General features: G+C 36.4%; 1 protein-coding gene across 2 annotated transcripts; it reads right to left on the reverse strand.

Annotated features, from left to right (window-relative positions):
* Positions 1 to 41: 41 nt before the first annotated feature.
* On the reverse strand, positions 42 to 13,415 carry LOC113099098 (calcium homeostasis endoplasmic reticulum protein-like). Of its 2 annotated transcripts, XM_026264174.1 has the most exons (19): positions 13,221 to 13,415; positions 12,640 to 12,813; positions 12,174 to 12,209; positions 11,022 to 11,182; positions 7,422 to 7,559; positions 7,185 to 7,336; positions 6,158 to 6,269; positions 5,985 to 6,074; positions 5,687 to 5,900; positions 5,380 to 5,543; positions 4,212 to 4,644; positions 2,900 to 3,141; positions 2,690 to 2,823; positions 2,509 to 2,595; positions 1,627 to 1,773; positions 1,427 to 1,549; positions 742 to 836; positions 478 to 663; positions 42 to 302 (listed from the first exon to the last, which is right to left on the reverse strand). In XM_026264174.1, the coding sequence occupies exons 1-19, from the start codon at positions 13,243 to 13,245 to the stop codon at positions 265 to 267; spliced, it is 2,751 nt and encodes a 916-aa protein (XP_026119959.1). In that variant the 5' UTR covers positions 13,246 to 13,415; the 3' UTR covers positions 42 to 264. The 2 variants fall into 2 exon arrangements, with proteins under 2 accessions (XP_026119959.1, XP_026119960.1); XM_026264175.1 differs by lacking the exon at positions 12,174 to 12,209.
* Positions 13,416 to 19,331: the final 5,916 nt, after the last annotated feature.

The raw sequence follows: 19,331 nt of genomic DNA on the forward strand, positions 1-19,331 counted from the left end.
TCATTCATGCATGAATGAAATGTTTACAATAAACACATTGCCCTTTTTAAAACATCTTTATTTTGCTTGTACAGAGTCTCAGATTCATCTAAGCAAATACTTACAATGACACGGACACTTTCTGTGAGTTACAATATGATGCACTGATGCATTTTACTACAGAAAGGAACTAGAGAGCAAAATAAAACGTCCAAACGAATGTGGAAAAAAGCTTTATGACAACTACAGTAAAAAACAAAAAAACAGATCACATGTGACGGGTGATCACTCTGTGCTGGCGGGCTCCTGGGGGTCTCTGGTCACTGAGGACAGAAAAAGATCAAAATACTTGGTTATAATTAAAAGTAAGTTTAATACATATGGTTAATAGTATTATCAAACCCATAACCCTAATTATTAGCATCAAAAATCACTAATATTGATTTGGAAAACAGGCAGCTGCTGATTTTTAACACTCTATTTTAAAAACACAAATACCTTTTTCTCGTGCTTTCATCCTTGCGACAAAATTGTAGCTTTTGTTTCGCCTGTAGTTCACGTACGGGTCGTCCAGTGGGACTCCGACTCCTTTATACTGGTCCCACCTGTCCCGGATGTCTCCTCCTTTAATGGGGTCCTGAATGCCCTGTTCTTTAGCTCCAAGACCTCCTGATCCACTCCAGCCTGCAGGACGAACAGGGAGAGACTTAAGACTGGATCAATGGAAAGATCGATTCATGTCTGCGTTTGTTGATAACTTACCCATCTTCATGAGCATCTGATGGCCTTTGTTTTCTTCACCCAGCCTGAGGTCGACGGGTAACGCAGCAGGACCTGAACCCAAACCAGATGTGGAGCTGCGGGGAGAGACCGTATGTCATGACAACATCATGCTTAATTGCTATTTGGTTTTGGGTAAATTTTATTTAATTTAAGTGAAAATCATTATTTGGTCAAATCTGCATGCATTTATTTACATTTAGTTACAATAATTAACTTATGAAGCTCAAAATAAATGTGGAGAAGATTTATGACCAAAAATACAATAAAAGATTTTGTATTGGGCTTTAATAGGATGGAATTAGATTTAAATTTAGAAGCCCCTAATGAGTAAAAAAATCGGTAATTTGCTCCGTAGTTTTTGATTATTTGTTTTATATCAATCTTTATACTTGAAATTTCACTAAGTAAAAATGTTGCAATTCCACTTTGTATTAACATTGTTTTTCATTGTTAATTTATATATATGAAAAATATTATAATATTAGTATTCACTTATTTTTTAAGTTAAACAAAAACAAAAATTTAATTAAAATTGCATATAATAAAGGAAATAACATCCTGGTAGTTATATCTATATCAAATAAACCAGTGTGGAAAAAGTTGATACAGACAAGATCACAAAGAATCATCTGGGTACTTGGGTAGCGAAAGCAGATCGACTTACGGTGGCGTCGGACTGCGTGATTTAGATTTTGCAGCCTGGCGACGCTTGTCTGGAGATCGTGACCTGGAGCGAGATCTGGAGCGGGAGCGACTTTGGGACCTGGATCTGGAGCGACTCCTGCTCCTACAGGAGAAAGTCATAAAATGTGTTCAACAACTTCCTGTCACTGGAAAAAATGGTTTAAATGTCAAAGCAGATACCTAGAGTGAGATCTGGAGTAGGAGCGAGAACGAGAGCGCGATCTGGATCGGGATCTGGAGCGAGAGGATTTGGAAGATCTGGAGCTGGAGCGTGACGTCGATCGCCCTCGGCTGTGCGACCGACTCCGGGAAGGACTCCCTCGGGTGCTGCCAAAAATAAATAAATATATATTACCAACGAGGAAACAATGGGAATCAATTCTGTTTGGTCGCATCTGAATTCCAGTGTATTGGTAGTAGGAATGTCAACGATACATAATAACTAAATCCTACAATTTATTAATTTTACAGCCACATTCCACGCTTCATTAATTTGTTCCCAAGTTAACTCATGATTTTACTAAAACAAATGAATGAAGTTGTAGAAACAAATTCTTAATCATTTTTCAAAGCTTTGTACCTCAGCTGTGTCATGATATTCACGTAAACCATGTTTCATATGATGAGGAATGCTTATTTTATTTTAAGTGGCGATAATGTTAATTGCAACCATTGCTATTGTGTTTTAAAATACAATAATACAATAGAAAGGCGTATTCGGCGTGACAAGATAGGAAACAGCCAACAATAATCTCCATTTAAAGTAAAACGACACTAATTTTATTTATTTTAGTTTACTACAGTAGTTTTATATATATATATATATATATATATATATATATATATATATATATATATATATATATATATATATATATATATATATTAGTAGTAATATACAGTTGTATTTTTGTAAGCGTTTCTGTTTTAGTCTTAGTAAATTTAACACCAACTTATTTTCTAATTTGCGTGTAGTTTAACCTTATTCAATTAACATTCACATTTCATTTCAGTTTTATTTATATAAACTAACACAATTAAAACAGTTGATGTAATCCGCACCTGTTGCGTTTGTCTTGTTCCTTTTTCCGCCTCGCTCTCATTTTGGCCCGGAAGAACTCGTACAGACCATTCTGTTCCCAACCCTCACTGGAAAAATCATCATTTTCACTTATTACAAATGAAGTATTAAATTTTTTTAAACTGCTTTTGACTCTCTAGCACCCACACTTGTAGTGGTCACCTGTTTCTGGGTCTGTCGTGGGACGGCGGGCTGTAAAACGCCTCCACTGCGGCCAGCAGACGCTCACTGGGAGGCATCGGAGGCGGCAGTCGGATGTCTTTGGGGTCCAGAGGCTTATAATCGTGATCTTCAAGCTATTATCAAAGAGAAAGCATCACCTTTAGCATGATGAGATTTAACTTTCCCAGCTGATGTGGAATGGAAAATCACCTTCACTAGCGGCGCCATGAGTCCTGCGGGAAGGTCGAAGTAGGGCACGTTGGGAACCAGGCTGGGGTCGTCCTGACTGACGTGAGCCGGGGTCTGGCGCCGCATGTGGGGCGCCTGTCCGTTAAACCCGTGAGGAGGCGGTCCGAAATCAGGATGCTGGTTCCCGCCCCACGGAGGAGGATCGGCAATCCCTGGAGGGGGAATCCTCTGGTTGGGGTGGTGATGAGGAGGAGGACCGATCTCTGAATTGAGAAGAACAATATAATGTGTGACACACCTGGAAAGATGAGCCCTACTTACACCAAGCCTAAAATTTATCCAATGCAACTATAAACTCCACTAAATATCTGAAAGAAAACGTTTGCATTGTTTTTATTTCTAAGAGTTTTTTTTTTTATTTTCAGCCTATACAAAATTTGAATTTGTAAAAAAGCGCAAAAAAAAAAAAAAACATGCACAACAAAATTTGAAAACAAAACAAATTGTACCTATTTAAAACTAAAGGCAGAATTTGGACCAAAAAAAAAATAAAACAAAAGAAGAATAACTACCTGTTAAGTATTAAAATATTACAAGTATTAAATTATATTGCAATGCGTTTTTTTTTTTTTTTTGTGAACAGTCCAATTAGAATATTACAATATGCATCTTTCATCAAATCTCATTGTATTTTGGAAACACTTTCTTGTTTGGTCACATCTGAATTGCAGTGTTATTTTAGTATCAGTAGTATACTTATATATGTGTATATATATATATATTTCTTTTTTTTTTTTGTAGTTTGAGTTCTACAAATTTTACTGTGTTTTGTTGTTTCTTATATTGATATTACATTTTTATTTAAGCTTTGCTTTTTTGGTAATTTCAGTACAGTATTACAGTATTTACTAGTATTTTAAATTAGGTTTTAATTTTCATATATGCCTTTTACAATAATGCTGTAAAATAACTACTGTTATCAATTTTATTTTACGGAACAGTGAAATTACAACATATTCGTGTCAAAATGTCTTACCTTTCAAATATTAAACCTTAGATTTACACAATTCGCACGGGTAGAAAATATGTCTATATATATATATATATGGAAAAATCACATCCTCTATTAGTTTTTGACAAAACCTTCTCAACTAGTTGCATCAGACATTTTTGTGAATTATTGAAACACAGCGAATTTGTGCACATTTTTACAGTATTTTCTGCATTAAATTCAACAACGTGCGTAAACACTGCGTAAACTACTAAATAAAATAAAGCCATTCTGCTTCTGTTTATCCGGAGTAGTTTCCGAATAGTAAAGCCGAGGTCTCACCTCCAGGGAAGTCTCCCTGTGGGTAGTCGAATCGGTGCGGTGGAAACGGCGGCCGCTCAAAGTGATGCCGCGGAGGAAACTCGTCCTGCATGAAGCGCGGCGGGAAGCGTCCGAAGTTGTGCGGCGGCGGCTGGTTGAACGGTGGCGGCTGCTGGTGTGGGGGGAAGGGACCGCGAAAATGTGGAGGACGCTGCATGCGGAAGGGCGGCTCCCTCTGGCCCCACGGCGGCGGCTGGTCCGGCTGACCGCTCCACGGCGGCTGCTCGAACTGGCCGCTCCAGGAGGGCGGAGGCTCGTTCTGGCTGCTCCAGGGGCCTGAGGGGCCCCCGTCCCGAGGGCTGCTCCAGTTGGGGTCCCGCTGCTCGTTCCACATGCCCTCGTGGCTGTTCCAGGGAGGACAGGGGGGCGGGGCTTGAACTGGGTCGAATGGAGGCTGGCGGCGGAAACACTGAATGTGTTAGAATCAGTTCTGTGTTGATTAATTACAAATTATAAAATACAACTATTACAATGGTCTTAGACAAAAATTATAAATTAAGTTATTTTAATTTATATATATATTTTCATTTTAGTTTTACTAATTTTATTGTGTTTTTTGTAAATATTAATATTTAGTTTTCAAGTATTTTTTATTTCAGGTTTAGTATTACTTGTATAGTATAATATTATCCCTGTATTATCCAGAATTTTCGGAGCCAAAAAAATTTAAATTAAAGCAGTCATAGATATTATATAGCACCATTTGTTTTTGTTTTTTTAAATAAAATGTTGTTTTCCCATTAATTCAAGAATTAAAATATATGCAATTATATATTCAAAATGTAAATATAATATATAATGTTTGAATAGTACATTTAATAAATTGTAGTATGTTAAAGATTTCAAATCACATGATGAAAATTCTAATTAATAACAATCTATTACACTAGATTTTAGGTAATGTAAGGTTACTTTTAGATTACTTTTGACCGATATCATTTATTACACTGATTTAAAAAGGATCTCTTTTTTTTGTCAAAACTCTGAAAACAGTATAATCTAAATCACAAACACTTAATATTTGGATTCTGATAATGCAGATTACTTCTAATCAGTTCCTGAGTTAGTATTAATACACCGCTGCAAACGGCGTAAGATCTGTGAGATTGTACAGCATTGGTTCACTTACGGGTTGTTGCGGGTTCCACGCTGGCATGTTGTGTTGCGGATCGAACCAGCCGGGTTTAGAGGAGGGAATGTCGGACGGCGCTGCAGGGTTCGAGTCTGATGGTCGGTTCTGAGGGCTTTCGTAATCGCCGGGTGGAGGACCTGACCCTGGAGGCTTTAGTTCTCCTGATGACGTCATACAAAATATCAATTACACATTCCATTTAGTCTTTGGAGAATAAAAGCATTAAAGATATGGAACTACAAATAGATTATTAAAATATTAGAACTAATAACATTGTATTTTTAATTGAATTACACGTTTTTACCAGGCTGAGAGGTCAAGGGTGGTTGTGTCTTGACGTCGGCGTCTGCAGGTGTGAGTTGACCGACGGCAGCCGCGGCTGCTGCTACAGCCACCGTCTGCTGCTGCTTCAGATTAGCGACAAACTCCTCGTGCTGCGTCTTCAGCGCTTGGATCTGCTGCTGGAAGGCCATCTGGACGGGCTGCACCACCGGCGCGTACTCCGTGATGAGCGACGCCTGGACCGGACACAACAGGCACGTGACGACAAACACATCCTCCATCTATAGCTGCAAAACAAGCACTGAGAGCACGAGCTGTACCTGATACTGTCCCAGACCCAGAGCCGGACTCTGAAGCTGCTGGATGGTGACGTCGTCAAAGTAGCCGTTCTTCTCCCAGAGGAGCAGCAGCTGAGAACGTGAAGAACAAGCGCTCATCTACTGAAAGTCAATCTAGAAGGGAAATGTGATGAAATGGGGATGGATGATCTTACGCGGGTGATTTTCTGCTGCTTGTCTTCCTCTACAGACAGGAAGCTGGTGCAGTAAATGGGTACCACGACTTTCTGTAGAGCCGCCAAAAGATCCTTCTGATTCTTCCTCTGACTGTGAAGAAACATCAAGGGTTACTCAATAAAACACCAGAAAATACACTTTGAGTTGCTAAGTACAATTAACATGGGCCACTACTTTTACATGCTTTCCCAATGTGAAAAGTTAATATAATAACTATTTTCTGATAACTTTTTCATTTGAAGCCTAACATTCAAGTGAAAATTTATGTAGTGAAATGTAATAAAAATTATTCATCAAATATTTTTTTCAATTACCCAACCAGTGTTGTTATTCTCATTAACTAAAAAAAAAAAAAAAAAAACATTAATAGAAATATTTAAAAAATGTATTCAATTATTTAAACTTATTTTATTTCAGTTAGTTTCAAAAAAGCAACATTTAAAATTTTGATTTAGTTTAAGTTCTAAAATTGCTCCAACTGAAATGAGTAATAAACATTTTAAATAGACATATTAAAAACACATTTTATAAAATGACATTAAACTAATTTAACTAAAAAATGTGTTAAAAAGCACCACATTAAATAACATTATGCAAATGTATAATTAAGTTATTCATTTATATAATCCAAATGACCCCTGATTATTAACTAAAATTTAATATAAAAAAAAAAATGTAATTGAAAAGATTAATAAATATAAAATAGTATATAAAATTATTATTAAAAATATATTGTATTAACATGAATACTCAGAATTGATGTAATATAAAATTATTTTCAAATATTTGCATATAAAAAAAGGATTTTAAATTATAAAAGAAATCTAAAAGAAAATGGAAACAATAAAAAAACAATTCAAAATATTATTTAATGATATGATACTATAAAAGCATATTTATGATACTAAAATAACAACTGACCAGAACCCCAGAACAGCTGACTTTAATATTCGAATTCATTATGAAGTGCCATAACACGGTTCAGGGGAAAGCTCTGCGTCTCACCAGTGATGCAGCACGTCGTTGGTCAGATAGATGAGATGCAGGCGCAGCTCAAAATGTGCCTCGTCAGCAGTGATGCGGTTTCTGAGATGTGACGTCATCAGCTCGCAGTGCGACGGGGTTTTGGCGTTACTGAACATCCAGTTCTTTCCAGCCTGAGACAGAACGAAAAATAAGCACAAGATGACTAATCTGAGACGCATCGGACAGTGTTAGCGGGGTCAGGTTTCCGGCTCGTACCGATATGGCGTCTTTGGTGCAGGTGTCTATGATGGGCTGCAGCAGGTTGTCGAACTCGTTCATGTCCAGCTGCGTCTCCACCAGCAGCTTCTGCGTCTGCTGCTCCATCGCCAGAGAGATGGCGGCCGTCACCTGCTCCTGAAAGCCCAAAACACATTTATTATTATTATCATTATTATTTAACAATATATTACAGTTACAAAGTCTAGAGATAGTAAAATAAAAAATATTTTGTTTCAAATAAATGCTCTTCGTTTGAGCCTTCTATTCATCAAAAAATCCTGAAAAATAAAATGCACACATTACTAGCAAGTTTCTAACAGGATTAACGTTAAGATTTAAGACATTGTTAGCTACTTTTAACACATTACTAGCAAGATCCTAAGAGGATTTATGTTGCAAACATGATTTAATACATTAGTAGCATGTTTTAACACGTTGCAAGCATGTTTTAACATATTAACATGATTTAACAGGTTAGCAACATGCTAATTCATACTAGCAAGAAGATTAAAAGACACTCTTAGCTAGTTCTAACATGTTGCTAACATGATTTAACACATTAGATGCTAAGAGGATTTATGTTGCAAACATGATTTAATACATTAGTAGCATGTTTTAACACATTGCGAGCATGTTTTAAAGTGTTGAAATCATTTAACAGGTTAGCAACACGATTTAAGACATTGCTAGCATGTTTTAACACATTGCTAGCATGTTTTAACATGTTGAAATCATTTAACAGGTTAGCAACAAGATTTAATACATTGCTAGCATGTTTTAACACATTGCTAGCATGTTTTAACATTGTCATGATATAAAAAGGTTAACAATAAGCTAATTCATGTTAGCAACATATTTAAACACACTGCTAGCCAGTTTTAAGACCTTGCTAGTATGTTTTAACATTACTAGAATGTTTTAGCATGATAACATTATTTAACATGTTAGCGACATGCTAATTCATACTGGCAACTCATTTTAACACACTGCTAGCCAGTTTTAACATCTTGCTAGCATGTTTTAACATTACTAGAATGTTTTAGCATGTTAACATTATTTAACATGTTAGCGACATGATAATTCATATTAACGACTCATTTTAACACACTGCTAGCCAGTTTTAACATGTTTGAACACATTACTAGAATGTTTTAGAATGTAAACATGATTTAACATGTTAATGACATGCTAATTAATACTAGCAACTCATTTTAACACACTGCTAGCCAGCTTTAACATCTTGTTAGCATGTTCTAACACATTACTAGAAAGTTTTAGCACGTTAACATGATTAGACAATGTTAGCGACATGCTAATGCATAATAGCGACTAGGGATGCACCGAAACGAAAACCGAAAAAGAGAAAACCAAGGCCGAAAACCGAAACCGAAACACCGAAAGAAATTATGCCAATTATTAGTACCATTGCATTTATTGCTATGACCGTGTACTAACTTTACTAAAATTAAGACATTGAAATTGCATAAATTAATATTAAAGTTTCAAAGATAATTACAATTACATAACTTATTTTAAAAAAAAAATTACAAATTATGCAAATATTTATTAAGCACATTGTAACAATGCACAGTATAAAATAAAATTCAAACTAAAAATTGATCCCACTCATGTGTATATTAAATAATAATGTACAGGCCTGCTGGCCTGCAGAAAGGTTTTAAAATGAACTGTTCTCTAATGAAAACAAAGTGCATTTAGGTGAAGTGCATTTGAATTTTTTCTCTGTAGGACTAGAAAGTGCATTACTTCTCCAGTAGGCAAGACTGTTATCACTTCTTGGGGATGGGGACTTTAGTGCTGCGAATAAAGGAATAAGAAGAGAGAGATTGTTCTCACTGGTGTGAAGTGAATGTTGCGGCGGGGAGCTCGTGGTCTGCGCTATGCAGGTGCACGTGCAGGTCGCGGTTTCCGTTTGCGTCATCACAACATTTCGGCCGTGTTGTTTCGGTGATAAAAGTCTATCGGCCGAAAAACCGAAAAGGCCATTTTCGGTGGCCGAATATCCGGTGCATCCCTAATAGCGACTCATTTTAACACACTGCTAGCCAGTTTTTAAAATCTTGCTAGCATGTTACTAGAATTACTAGTAATTCTAGAATTATTAGAATTATTACTAGAATTATTAGTACACATTACTAGAATGTTTTACCACGTTAACATGATTTAACATGTTAACGACATGCTAATGCATACTAGCAACTCATTTTAACACACTGCTAGCCAGTTTTAACATCTTGCTCATTGCTAGCATGAATTACCATGCAGTCCTATAACAGTTGTTAAGCTTTGCTAATGACAGACAGCTTAAATACTGTATGTTATTGTACAAAAGTGTTCAACCCCCTCAATGAAAATCTATGGGACTTTTCATTAATTTAATTGTCCATTAAATCAAAACTGTACGTCCGATCAGTAAGAAAAGATACAGCAACCCGAGTCACAACAGTCTAAAGCAGTGGTTTTCAACCTGTGGTCCGCAGCGTGGTATTGCAGGTGGGCCGCCAATAACTTTCTGTTCATTTCCAGTCCATTCTAGGGCTGTGCGATTAAAAGAAAACGTCCTAAAATCACGATTTGAGCGTGCGCATATGCCTAACTCCAGGTTCACACACTGTCTGTGATGCGCCTTTTTTCTGAGCCAATGTTGACGGATCAGAGCGTTCTCACTGCGGTAAAAGGCTAGAAATAAAAACGTGCGAAAATAATTCATGTCTAACACGAGCATAGAGTGAATTTGTTAGTGAACAGGATGCAGTTTAAGTGAGAGGAGACACGTTTTAAGTGTGCACACTCTCTCTGCGCAGAGCAGCGTGTATCTGAGCAAGCACGACCGGTTTTGTGACAGAGCAAAGGAAATCTGCTGCGAACAGAGAGATTCGCACTCGTGCATTATTTTAATGTGCTTTCGCGTTATATTTATGCGCTCTCACTGCTGACCGCATACACATACTGTATACACACTGCAAACACCTGAGGCACCGCTACAATTAATGAGCTCTATGAACAATGCATGGCAAAAAAGAAAAAAAAGTCCCTGTATACAGTCTATACATTTTTTTACATCTTCACTATAGTGATAATTTTGACTTATGTCTGTTCTAGAGATGTTACAACTTTTTGATAAAGCTCTGATTGGTTTTCTTTTGGAAATATGTTTCAAATTAATCCTGAATGCATTTATGACTGTAAAAGCACAATTGCAAAATTGATCAAAAAAATCGCGATAGTTTTTTTTTTGTCCATATCGCACAGCCCTAGTTTATTCAATAAATATAGTTTAAAATCTAGCTTCTGAGTACTAAGTTATTAACCCAACAATAGCGGGGTCAGTTAATTTTTTTGAAGTGGGCCGCACAAACATATGTGTTTGGTTGTGTGGGCCGCGAGTTGAAAAAGGTTGGGAACCACTGGTCTAAAGGTTTGACCCAAGTTTTGTTGGTGGTAGCTTGAAAACTCTAGGAGGAGATGCTGACTAAATTTAGTCTCACAAGAAGGATTCATCATAATATTACTGATTCTACTGTATTTTTTTTATCAATTAAATGCTACCCTGGTGTGCAGAAGAGCTTGATGTACCTGTCTGAGGCTGAGCAGGTGTTGCTCCTGCTGTTGGAGGTTCCACTGGCTCTGCTGGATGAGCTCCTCCAAAGACGGCGTGGTTGGCGGGATCGGCGGCGGGAGCATCGTCATCGGCGCAGAAACATCGGCGACCTCACTTCCTGGAGGTTTACAGAGCTCTGCGAATCACAAGAAGACGCAAATGCAAGAAAGATCATGCCTACTGTACGCTGAGGCAAACATCTGCCTGCCGGTGCGTCCAAATCTGACGGATGTGTGTGAACGGTCACACTGGGAAGTGCTACGAAAGAAAACGTGAATCTCTTTGGAATGGACATTCCCAGAGCAAAGCCATTCAGATCAGGGACACATGCAGGAAATCACTCATGCTGGTTTGTTCCCCTCTGATTTTCCATGTCTTGCGATAGTCGCATGAAAAACTCGGGAATACGAAAACATTAAGCCGAGGAAAGCATGGGGATATGACAACCGACTGCAAATAACTGAGGGGAAAATATATCAAGTAAAAAAAAAAAACAATAAAAACGACTTGCTTGCGACTTCTTTGAAAAAAAAACAAAAACTGAAAACCTGAATCAAGATTTATATAGAATGCTTTTTTTTTTTTTGCAAACAAAAGTAAACCAAAAACCACGCTGCACAAGTTTAGATATCATGTATGCAGCAATAAACAGTGCAGGGAAGTAACAGTCTTTGATTTAAAAGAATAGTGCAACCAAAAATGAAAACTTGATAACAATTCACTCACCGTCAGACCATGTGGATGAGTTTGTTTCTTCATCAGATTTGGAAAAATGTAGCATTGCATCACTTGCTCAGCAATGAACTGGAGTGCTGCGGATTATTGTGATGTTTTTATCAGCTGTTTGGACTCTCATTCTGACGGCACCCATTCACTGCAGACCATCCATTGTTGAGCAGGTGATGGAACACTCATCTACGTCTTAAATAGTCTGAAGGAGAGTAACTGTTCAGCAAATAAACATTTTTGGATGATCTATCAATATTTGGTCCAAATCCCTATTAAATAGTAACTGCAACTAAGAAAATGTAAACCATAACATAAAAAAATTAAGCATTGATGATGCAGAAGAACTCCATGAATACCAGGGAAAATGAAACATTTCTGATCATCGGTCTAATAAATACCTTCCATTTTATATTCATCATCATGAGTGGCAGAATCTATAAAGGAGAGAAGCACACCTTAAAGACGAATATATATACACACAATACAAAACAAGCAAATCTAGCTGTTTCCACCACACATCATCCTGAACTAGAACTATTAAAAAAAAAAATGTTTAAATAAAATGAAGCTGAAATAGAGATTAATGAATAATAATAAAAAAATAGGTTTAAAAAAGAAGTTTAAGCTGAAGCACCAAGATTACAAAAAAAAAAAAAAAAACTAAAACGGATATAAAAATATATTAAACCTAAAAGATATTATTGTAAAACATAAAAAGACCATAAAAAATTTAACAAAAATTAAAATACAAGCTAAATGAAAAGATTAATAAAAACTGTAAGAGTGGTATATAAATAATATTATTCGAACACTAGTCATCAGAAATAAATGTGACTAATGCTCTGCAGTGGTGCGTTCACGTACGCTGCTGCTGTTCGATGGCCAGTTTATATTTGTAGTAGCCGAAATATTCTCCTCCGAACAGAAACGAGAACTTGGGGTTGTCCTTCTGCTTCTCCATGGTCATCTTCTCAAACTCGGGGCCATTTCGGGCGACAAACTGGGCCAGTTTGTCAATGACATTACGCAGTTCTTGATCTGATGGGATAAAATATAGTATATTTTTAAATATAACATTTTATATGTTTCATTTTTAAGCATTACTAAATCTTTGTGGTCTTTTTTTCAAATTGTAAGAGCTTTAAGAGATTTCCTTTCGTATCTTTGTGACATGGCAGTAAATGGACATCACCAGCTGTGCACAGTTTTAATGTAATAAATATGATATTTGGACTTGTACAATGGTGACCATTGATATTACTGTAAAAGCTTTATAAAGTCAGTGCAACCTTCAAGCGATTTAGCAACTTCACCTGCCATCCTACTCACACTAGACAGTCAAAACCTACTAAAAAGCAGTAAAATGATGATTTGATGTGTAAGGTGTATGTTTCATAGTGTAAATAATGTCGGTTCACATGCGTTCGCGCGGATCACTCGGTTACCTTCAGGCGGTGTGGAAATATCCATTTTTCTTAAGATTACACACAAGTTTTAGACCAGGAATTCATTTATGACACATGGTGCTGAAGTGCGGAACAAAATTAATCGCTTTTAAAAGGGTGCAACCATTATAATAGCATGGGTCTGTTGTGTTTCAGGTCAAGAAGATGAAGCGACGGGAAACGAATCATGACGACTTCCTCTGACGAGTGAGATGCGTGCGCGCTCCGGGGACGCTCTGAAGGGCCGTGACGTCACAGCGTCGCCTGCAGTTCGGAGGCCGTAATTCAGGAGCGCGTTTACTCTGCAGATAACATAGCCTACTAGGAAATCTTCAAGGAAAATAGTGTTCTTGGTGAAGTAGAAGCAGGATTACTTCGCTTTTATTTCAGAATCCGTGGTGAGATATCAAATAAACATGTAAGCCCTAATAAAGTCAAAGAAATTCACTTTAAAATTAAAATTAAATTTATGCATCAGCAGGCGCTTTTAAAGTGACTTACAGTGCATTCAGGCCATCAGTTTTTACATATAAATTTAATTAAATTAAATTCAAATTTATTTGTATGGCGCTTTTTTACAATACAAATCGTTACAAAGCAACTTTACAGAAAATTATGTTTCTTCAATATTTAGTAGTAGTTTATAAGTGGTGACTGTAAGTTTGTGCACATTTGACAGGATTTTTAGAAAAAATTAATACAAGACATTATTAATATTATTAATTAATAATTACTATATGATGTAGGCACACTTGTAGCAATAATTGTTAGTTCTGTTGTTGATTCAGGGTTAGCATCATGTGAGGTCCTCTGAGGGTCAGCATCATCTCTTCTCAGGTGTTCTGGATCCAGACTGGAGCTTGTGTAAATCCTAGTTACCACGGGATGAAGATCCCAGCAGAAACAGAGAAACACATAGAGACATCATTAGCATAGCTGCTGATCCAACAAAGTAAAATTAGTTTAACCCAAGCTAATGAATAAAAATGCACATTTGATCAGATGCAACTACACTCACAATTAAAAAGATACATTATTCGAATGCTTGGCGAAAGAGATGTGTTTTTAATCTAGATTTAAACAGAGAGAGTGTGTCTGAACCCCGAACATTATCAGGAAGGCTATTCCAGAGTTTGGGAGTCAAATGTGAAAAAGCTCTACTTCCTTTAGTGGACTTCGCTATCCTAGGAACGACCAAAAGTCCAGAGTTTTGTGACCTTAGGGAGCGTGATGGGTTGTAACGTGGTAGAAGGCTAGTTAGGTACGCTGGAGCTAAACCATTTAGGGCCTTATAGGTAAGTAATGATAATTTGTAACTGATACGGAAATTCATATGTAGCCAGTGCAGAGACTGTAAAATTGGGGTAATATGATCATATTTTCTTGACCTGGTAAGGACTCTAGCTGCTGTATTTTGGACTACCTGTAGCTTGTTTATTGACGAAGCAGGACAACCACCTAGAAGTGCATTACAATAGTCCAGTCTAGAGGTCATGAATGCATATCATATCATGTTTTTTCCTTGGGAATCGAACCCCCAACCTTGCGCTTGATAGCGCAGTGCTACCAATTGAGCTACAGGAATAATGTACTGTAATAATTATGTAATAATAATTTACACTTTAATGTAATACTCAGTGGTGGACAGTAACGGAGTAGCTTTACTTCGTTACTGTACTTAAGTAAATTTTTCAAGTATCTGTACTTTACTGAAGTAGTTTTATTTTGAGTAACTTTTACTTTTACTTCACTACATTCCAAAGCATAAGATCGTTCTTTTAACTTCACTACATTTCATAAAACATATCGTTACTCCCTATAATATATCACGTGCTCCGACACGCAGAAGCGGTGTCTGATTCATCATGAACGAACTGAGTCTTTTCAAAATAAACCTTTAAATCGGATCGCGAATCGCACCAAACGATTCGTTTACGAATTAGAATGATCCGATTGCAGCTGTTCTGGAGTCGACCACTCACTGATTCAAATGAACCGTTTAGTGCGAGTCTACAGAAGTAAGAACCGTGAGATCTTGTGAGCGCGTGCGTCTGATGTTGCTAAAAGTAAGTTATTAATGTCGGAATTTAGGATTAACTATTGTAACTGAAAATCATATTTTTATTATTTATTTTATATATTTTATTTTGATAATTTAGAATTATTACTGAAATACAACCTTTTTTGTTTCAAACAGTTAATTGAACAATAATAAATGAAGTACCTGAAGCTGACAAAGAAGTAAATGTATAATAATTAGCAAAGATGATTAATTTAGCGCTGTAAACGCGCGTGTGAGGGGCGGAGACGCGCCGCGGAGCGTCAGACGCGCTTGAGGACCAAACACAGCAGAGCGGTAGGAAACTTCACTCCTCTTATTATTTCTCTTTTACTATAGCGATTTATTTTTAGATACGTGATCTGAGTCTTTCATAGAGTTGTAGAGTTAGAGTTATTAGAGAAATATAATTATTTTTTACATTCTTTGGTCGAAGTTTTCAGATCGGCAATTCGGAGCCTGTTCGCGACTCGGTTGATTCAGATCGGGACTTCGGAGCCTGTTCGCGACTCGGTTGATTCAGATCGGGACTTCTGGACTTCGGAGCATGTTAGCGACTCCGTTGATTCATATCGGCACTTCGGAGCATGTTCGCGACTCGGTTGATTCAGATCGGCACTTCGGAGCCTGTTCGCGACTCGGTTGATTCAGATCGGCACTTCGGAGCCTGTTCGCGACTCGGTTGATTCAGATCGGCACTTCGGAGCCTGTTCGCGACTCGGTTGATTCAGATCGGGACTTCGGAGCATGTTCGCGACTCGGTTGATTCAGATCGGCACTTCGGAGCCTGTTCGCGACTCGGTTGATTCAGATCAGGACTTCGGACCCTGTTCGCGACTCGGTTGATTCAGTTCGGCACTTCGGAGCATGTTCGCGACTCCGTTGATTCAGATCGGCACTTCGGAGCATGTTTAATATTTTTTTTTAAATTCAGATCTCGAAGCAGGAAGTGTTTGTCAAACAGTTAATTGGTGATAAATGAATATTTTGACTTGAGGCTTTTTTTTTTTGACGAGTAACGTTAGACAGAATGCTTATTCAGAACGGTACTGAAAATAAGTAAATATTGTAGCTGATGCTAAATGTCTAGCAGGCTTGCTGGTGCTAACTTGAGGTAATTTTTATAAATAATGTCCAAATATTTTTATTCAACCACCTATATATATAAATATATATATATATATATATATATATATATATATATATATATATATATATATATATATATATATATATATATATATATATATATATAGGTGCTTATCTATATATATATATATATAGCTAGATAGATAGATAGATAGATAGATATAGATAGATAGATATATAGATTACATCTGGGGAGAAAAGAAAGGATGTGATGTTCAGAACATGGTAACTACAGTAATTATCAAAGAGGGGAAGAGATGCACCCCGTTTGGCCAGGGGTGTTTTTACACCGTAGACAAGGTTTGAGAAGGAAAAAAAAAATTAAGAAAATATAATTATATTTTCCTTAAGATGTTCTTCCTAACTGCAGGCCTTATTATCTTGTCATATATAACTGTGGTGTTCTGTAAAACCACAAACTTTAAAATACTTTTTTCTTACTGGTGAAGATCAGATGGTCATCTCTGTTTTCTCTCAGGTACATCACAGTGTAAGCTTCACAGTGAACATTACTCTCGTAAGCGTAGTCCATATCAACAACAAAAATATATCTTGACGCCATATAGTGGTTATTTTGGAAAAAGGTATTTTGAGCAGTAGGATTATAAAAAAAAAAAGTGCTAATATAAAATTAAATTAGCCTATATAAAATTGCAATCTATCTTTCAGTACTTTTTTACTTAAGTACATACAAAATTGAGTACTTTTGTACTTTCACTTGAGTAAAATTGAAAAAGGAGTACTTTTACTTTTACTGGAGTAGTATTTTATTATTCGTATCTGTACTTTTACTCAAGTACTTGATTTGTGTACTTCGTCCACCACTGGTAATACTCTATGTATTATCCATGTAATGATTTTATTGAACGCGCTCGTGAATGCTATAATGGTTGCACCCTTTTAAAAACAATTTATTTTGGAAGTTTGGAGCAGGTTCGCAAATCAGTTGAGTAAGTTCGGGAGTTCAAAGTGGATTCGCGAATCATTTGAGTCACTTTGGGAGTTCGGGGCGTGAATCATTTGAGTCAGTTCATTGTTAGCTCATTATTTCACTTTAGTTGAGCATAAAGACAAAAACCTTTTAGTCAAATGTAAGCTGTGTCTTTTGGTTCGAATCTCCTATCCTAGCCCACGAATTGCCAATGTAGCCTACTCACAGATTCATGCAGCAAGCTCCTACGTGTTAACATACAGTTTTAATGAAAATTATTATGTTGAATGGGTCTACAGCGTAGTGCAATATTTTTCTCATACAAGTGAAACATTGTTGAAAACATGCAGCCTGTTTCTACTGTGAAGTCGCCAGCTTTCAGTCATCTCCTTAGCATGATAACATAGATTTCATTTTTAAACAGCATTTATATATGTGTGTGTGTGTGTGTGTGTGTTTCTCGAAATTGATTCTAAATAATTCCGGTTGCTTTCATTTATTTATTTCACAATATTTTGTGTTATGTAGTCCATTGTTGATAGTTTTCATACTTAAGCTGTGAAAGGAAAATTTTTAAGGGCTCAACACAACAGCTTTTATGATGCAGAAGCCAATTTAGTTTTTGATTCTGAATAGATTATTCAGGGCCCGTATTCATAAAGATTGGACGTATGGACGTTTCTAAGCGTTTATCTCTTCCTCCGGTGAAAATGTTGTTGCAAATGTAGCTGCATGTCTGTCGCTGTGTTTGGCAGGTGCTTGTGTGGGTGCCATCCCATGGAAACTGTGTTGGAAAGCTTGTGCTATAGGGAAGCGAGTGTGTTTGGGTCGCTGTTGGTCGATATCTATCTATCTATCTATCTATCTATCTATCTATCTATCTATCTATCTATCTATCTATCTATCTATCTATCTATCTATCTATCTATCTCTCTCTCTCTCTCTCTCTCTCTCTATATATATATATATATATATATATATATATATTTATCTATTTATCTATAATCTGCGCTATCTGAATACTCTCATCTACTACTCTCTCTAGTCACTCTCAATGCTCTCAAGGCGGGGTTTGGTAAATTCTCTTCCCAACGTGACTTGATGCAATGCATTGTGAGGGAAAGAAGAACGCTTTAAGATAGTACCTACTTTTTCGTATTATATTCCGTTTTGTGATACCCAACAACATAAAATACAATGGATGAGGCAAGGCAAGTTTATTTATATAGCACATTTCATACACAATGGTAATTCAAAGTGCTCTGCATAAACAAAAGTAAATTAATAATGAAGAAAAATAATAACAAGAATAAAACAAGCAATTTTAAAACTTTTGAAAATTTTTTTTTACTTATTTAAAATGAATTTAAAACAGTTAGAAAATGATTTTACATAATTTTTTTTAAAAAAAAACAGTGAAAATATAGTGCAATCAGTTCGGACATTGCACAGTGCTCATTCAATAAATGCACAGCTAAACCGATGAGTTAACATCTGTTTAGATGACAGTTAAAATGTTTATTACCAACGAGCAAAATGCACAGATTTGTTGAAAAATTAACCCTCCAACACGGCCTTTAAGTAAATTAGACAAAGAAAATAAGTAACTTTAGTTTGGCCATTCAAACTTTGGTTGATTTTTACTTAGGCTGATCAAAACTTACTTGGCAATACTTTGATTTTACTTATATAACCTAATTAAACCCTGCTTTTAAAGTGTATGTTTTACTCAGAAGCCTTTGAGTAAATAATTCAATACATATGTATACACCATATCTACATAATTAGTGATGCAGCACTCATCTGAAAACAGACTTGGTACACAATACACAATGACAGTAACTCTGTGGTTCATTGTTGAGTATGTGTCATTTTGGAATTGAAAATTTTGAACTCCAGATGTAACAAGATCGCAAGTTTCTAAACCTAACAACAAAAGCAATGATAAAACATTGTAAATACAGCTGGAAAA

This window comes from Carassius auratus, unplaced genomic scaffold (genome assembly GCF_003368295.1).
Source record: "Carassius auratus strain Wakin unplaced genomic scaffold, ASM336829v1 scaf_tig00216862, whole genome shotgun sequence".
Classification (NCBI taxonomy): domain Eukaryota; kingdom Metazoa; phylum Chordata; class Actinopteri; order Cypriniformes; family Cyprinidae; genus Carassius; species Carassius auratus.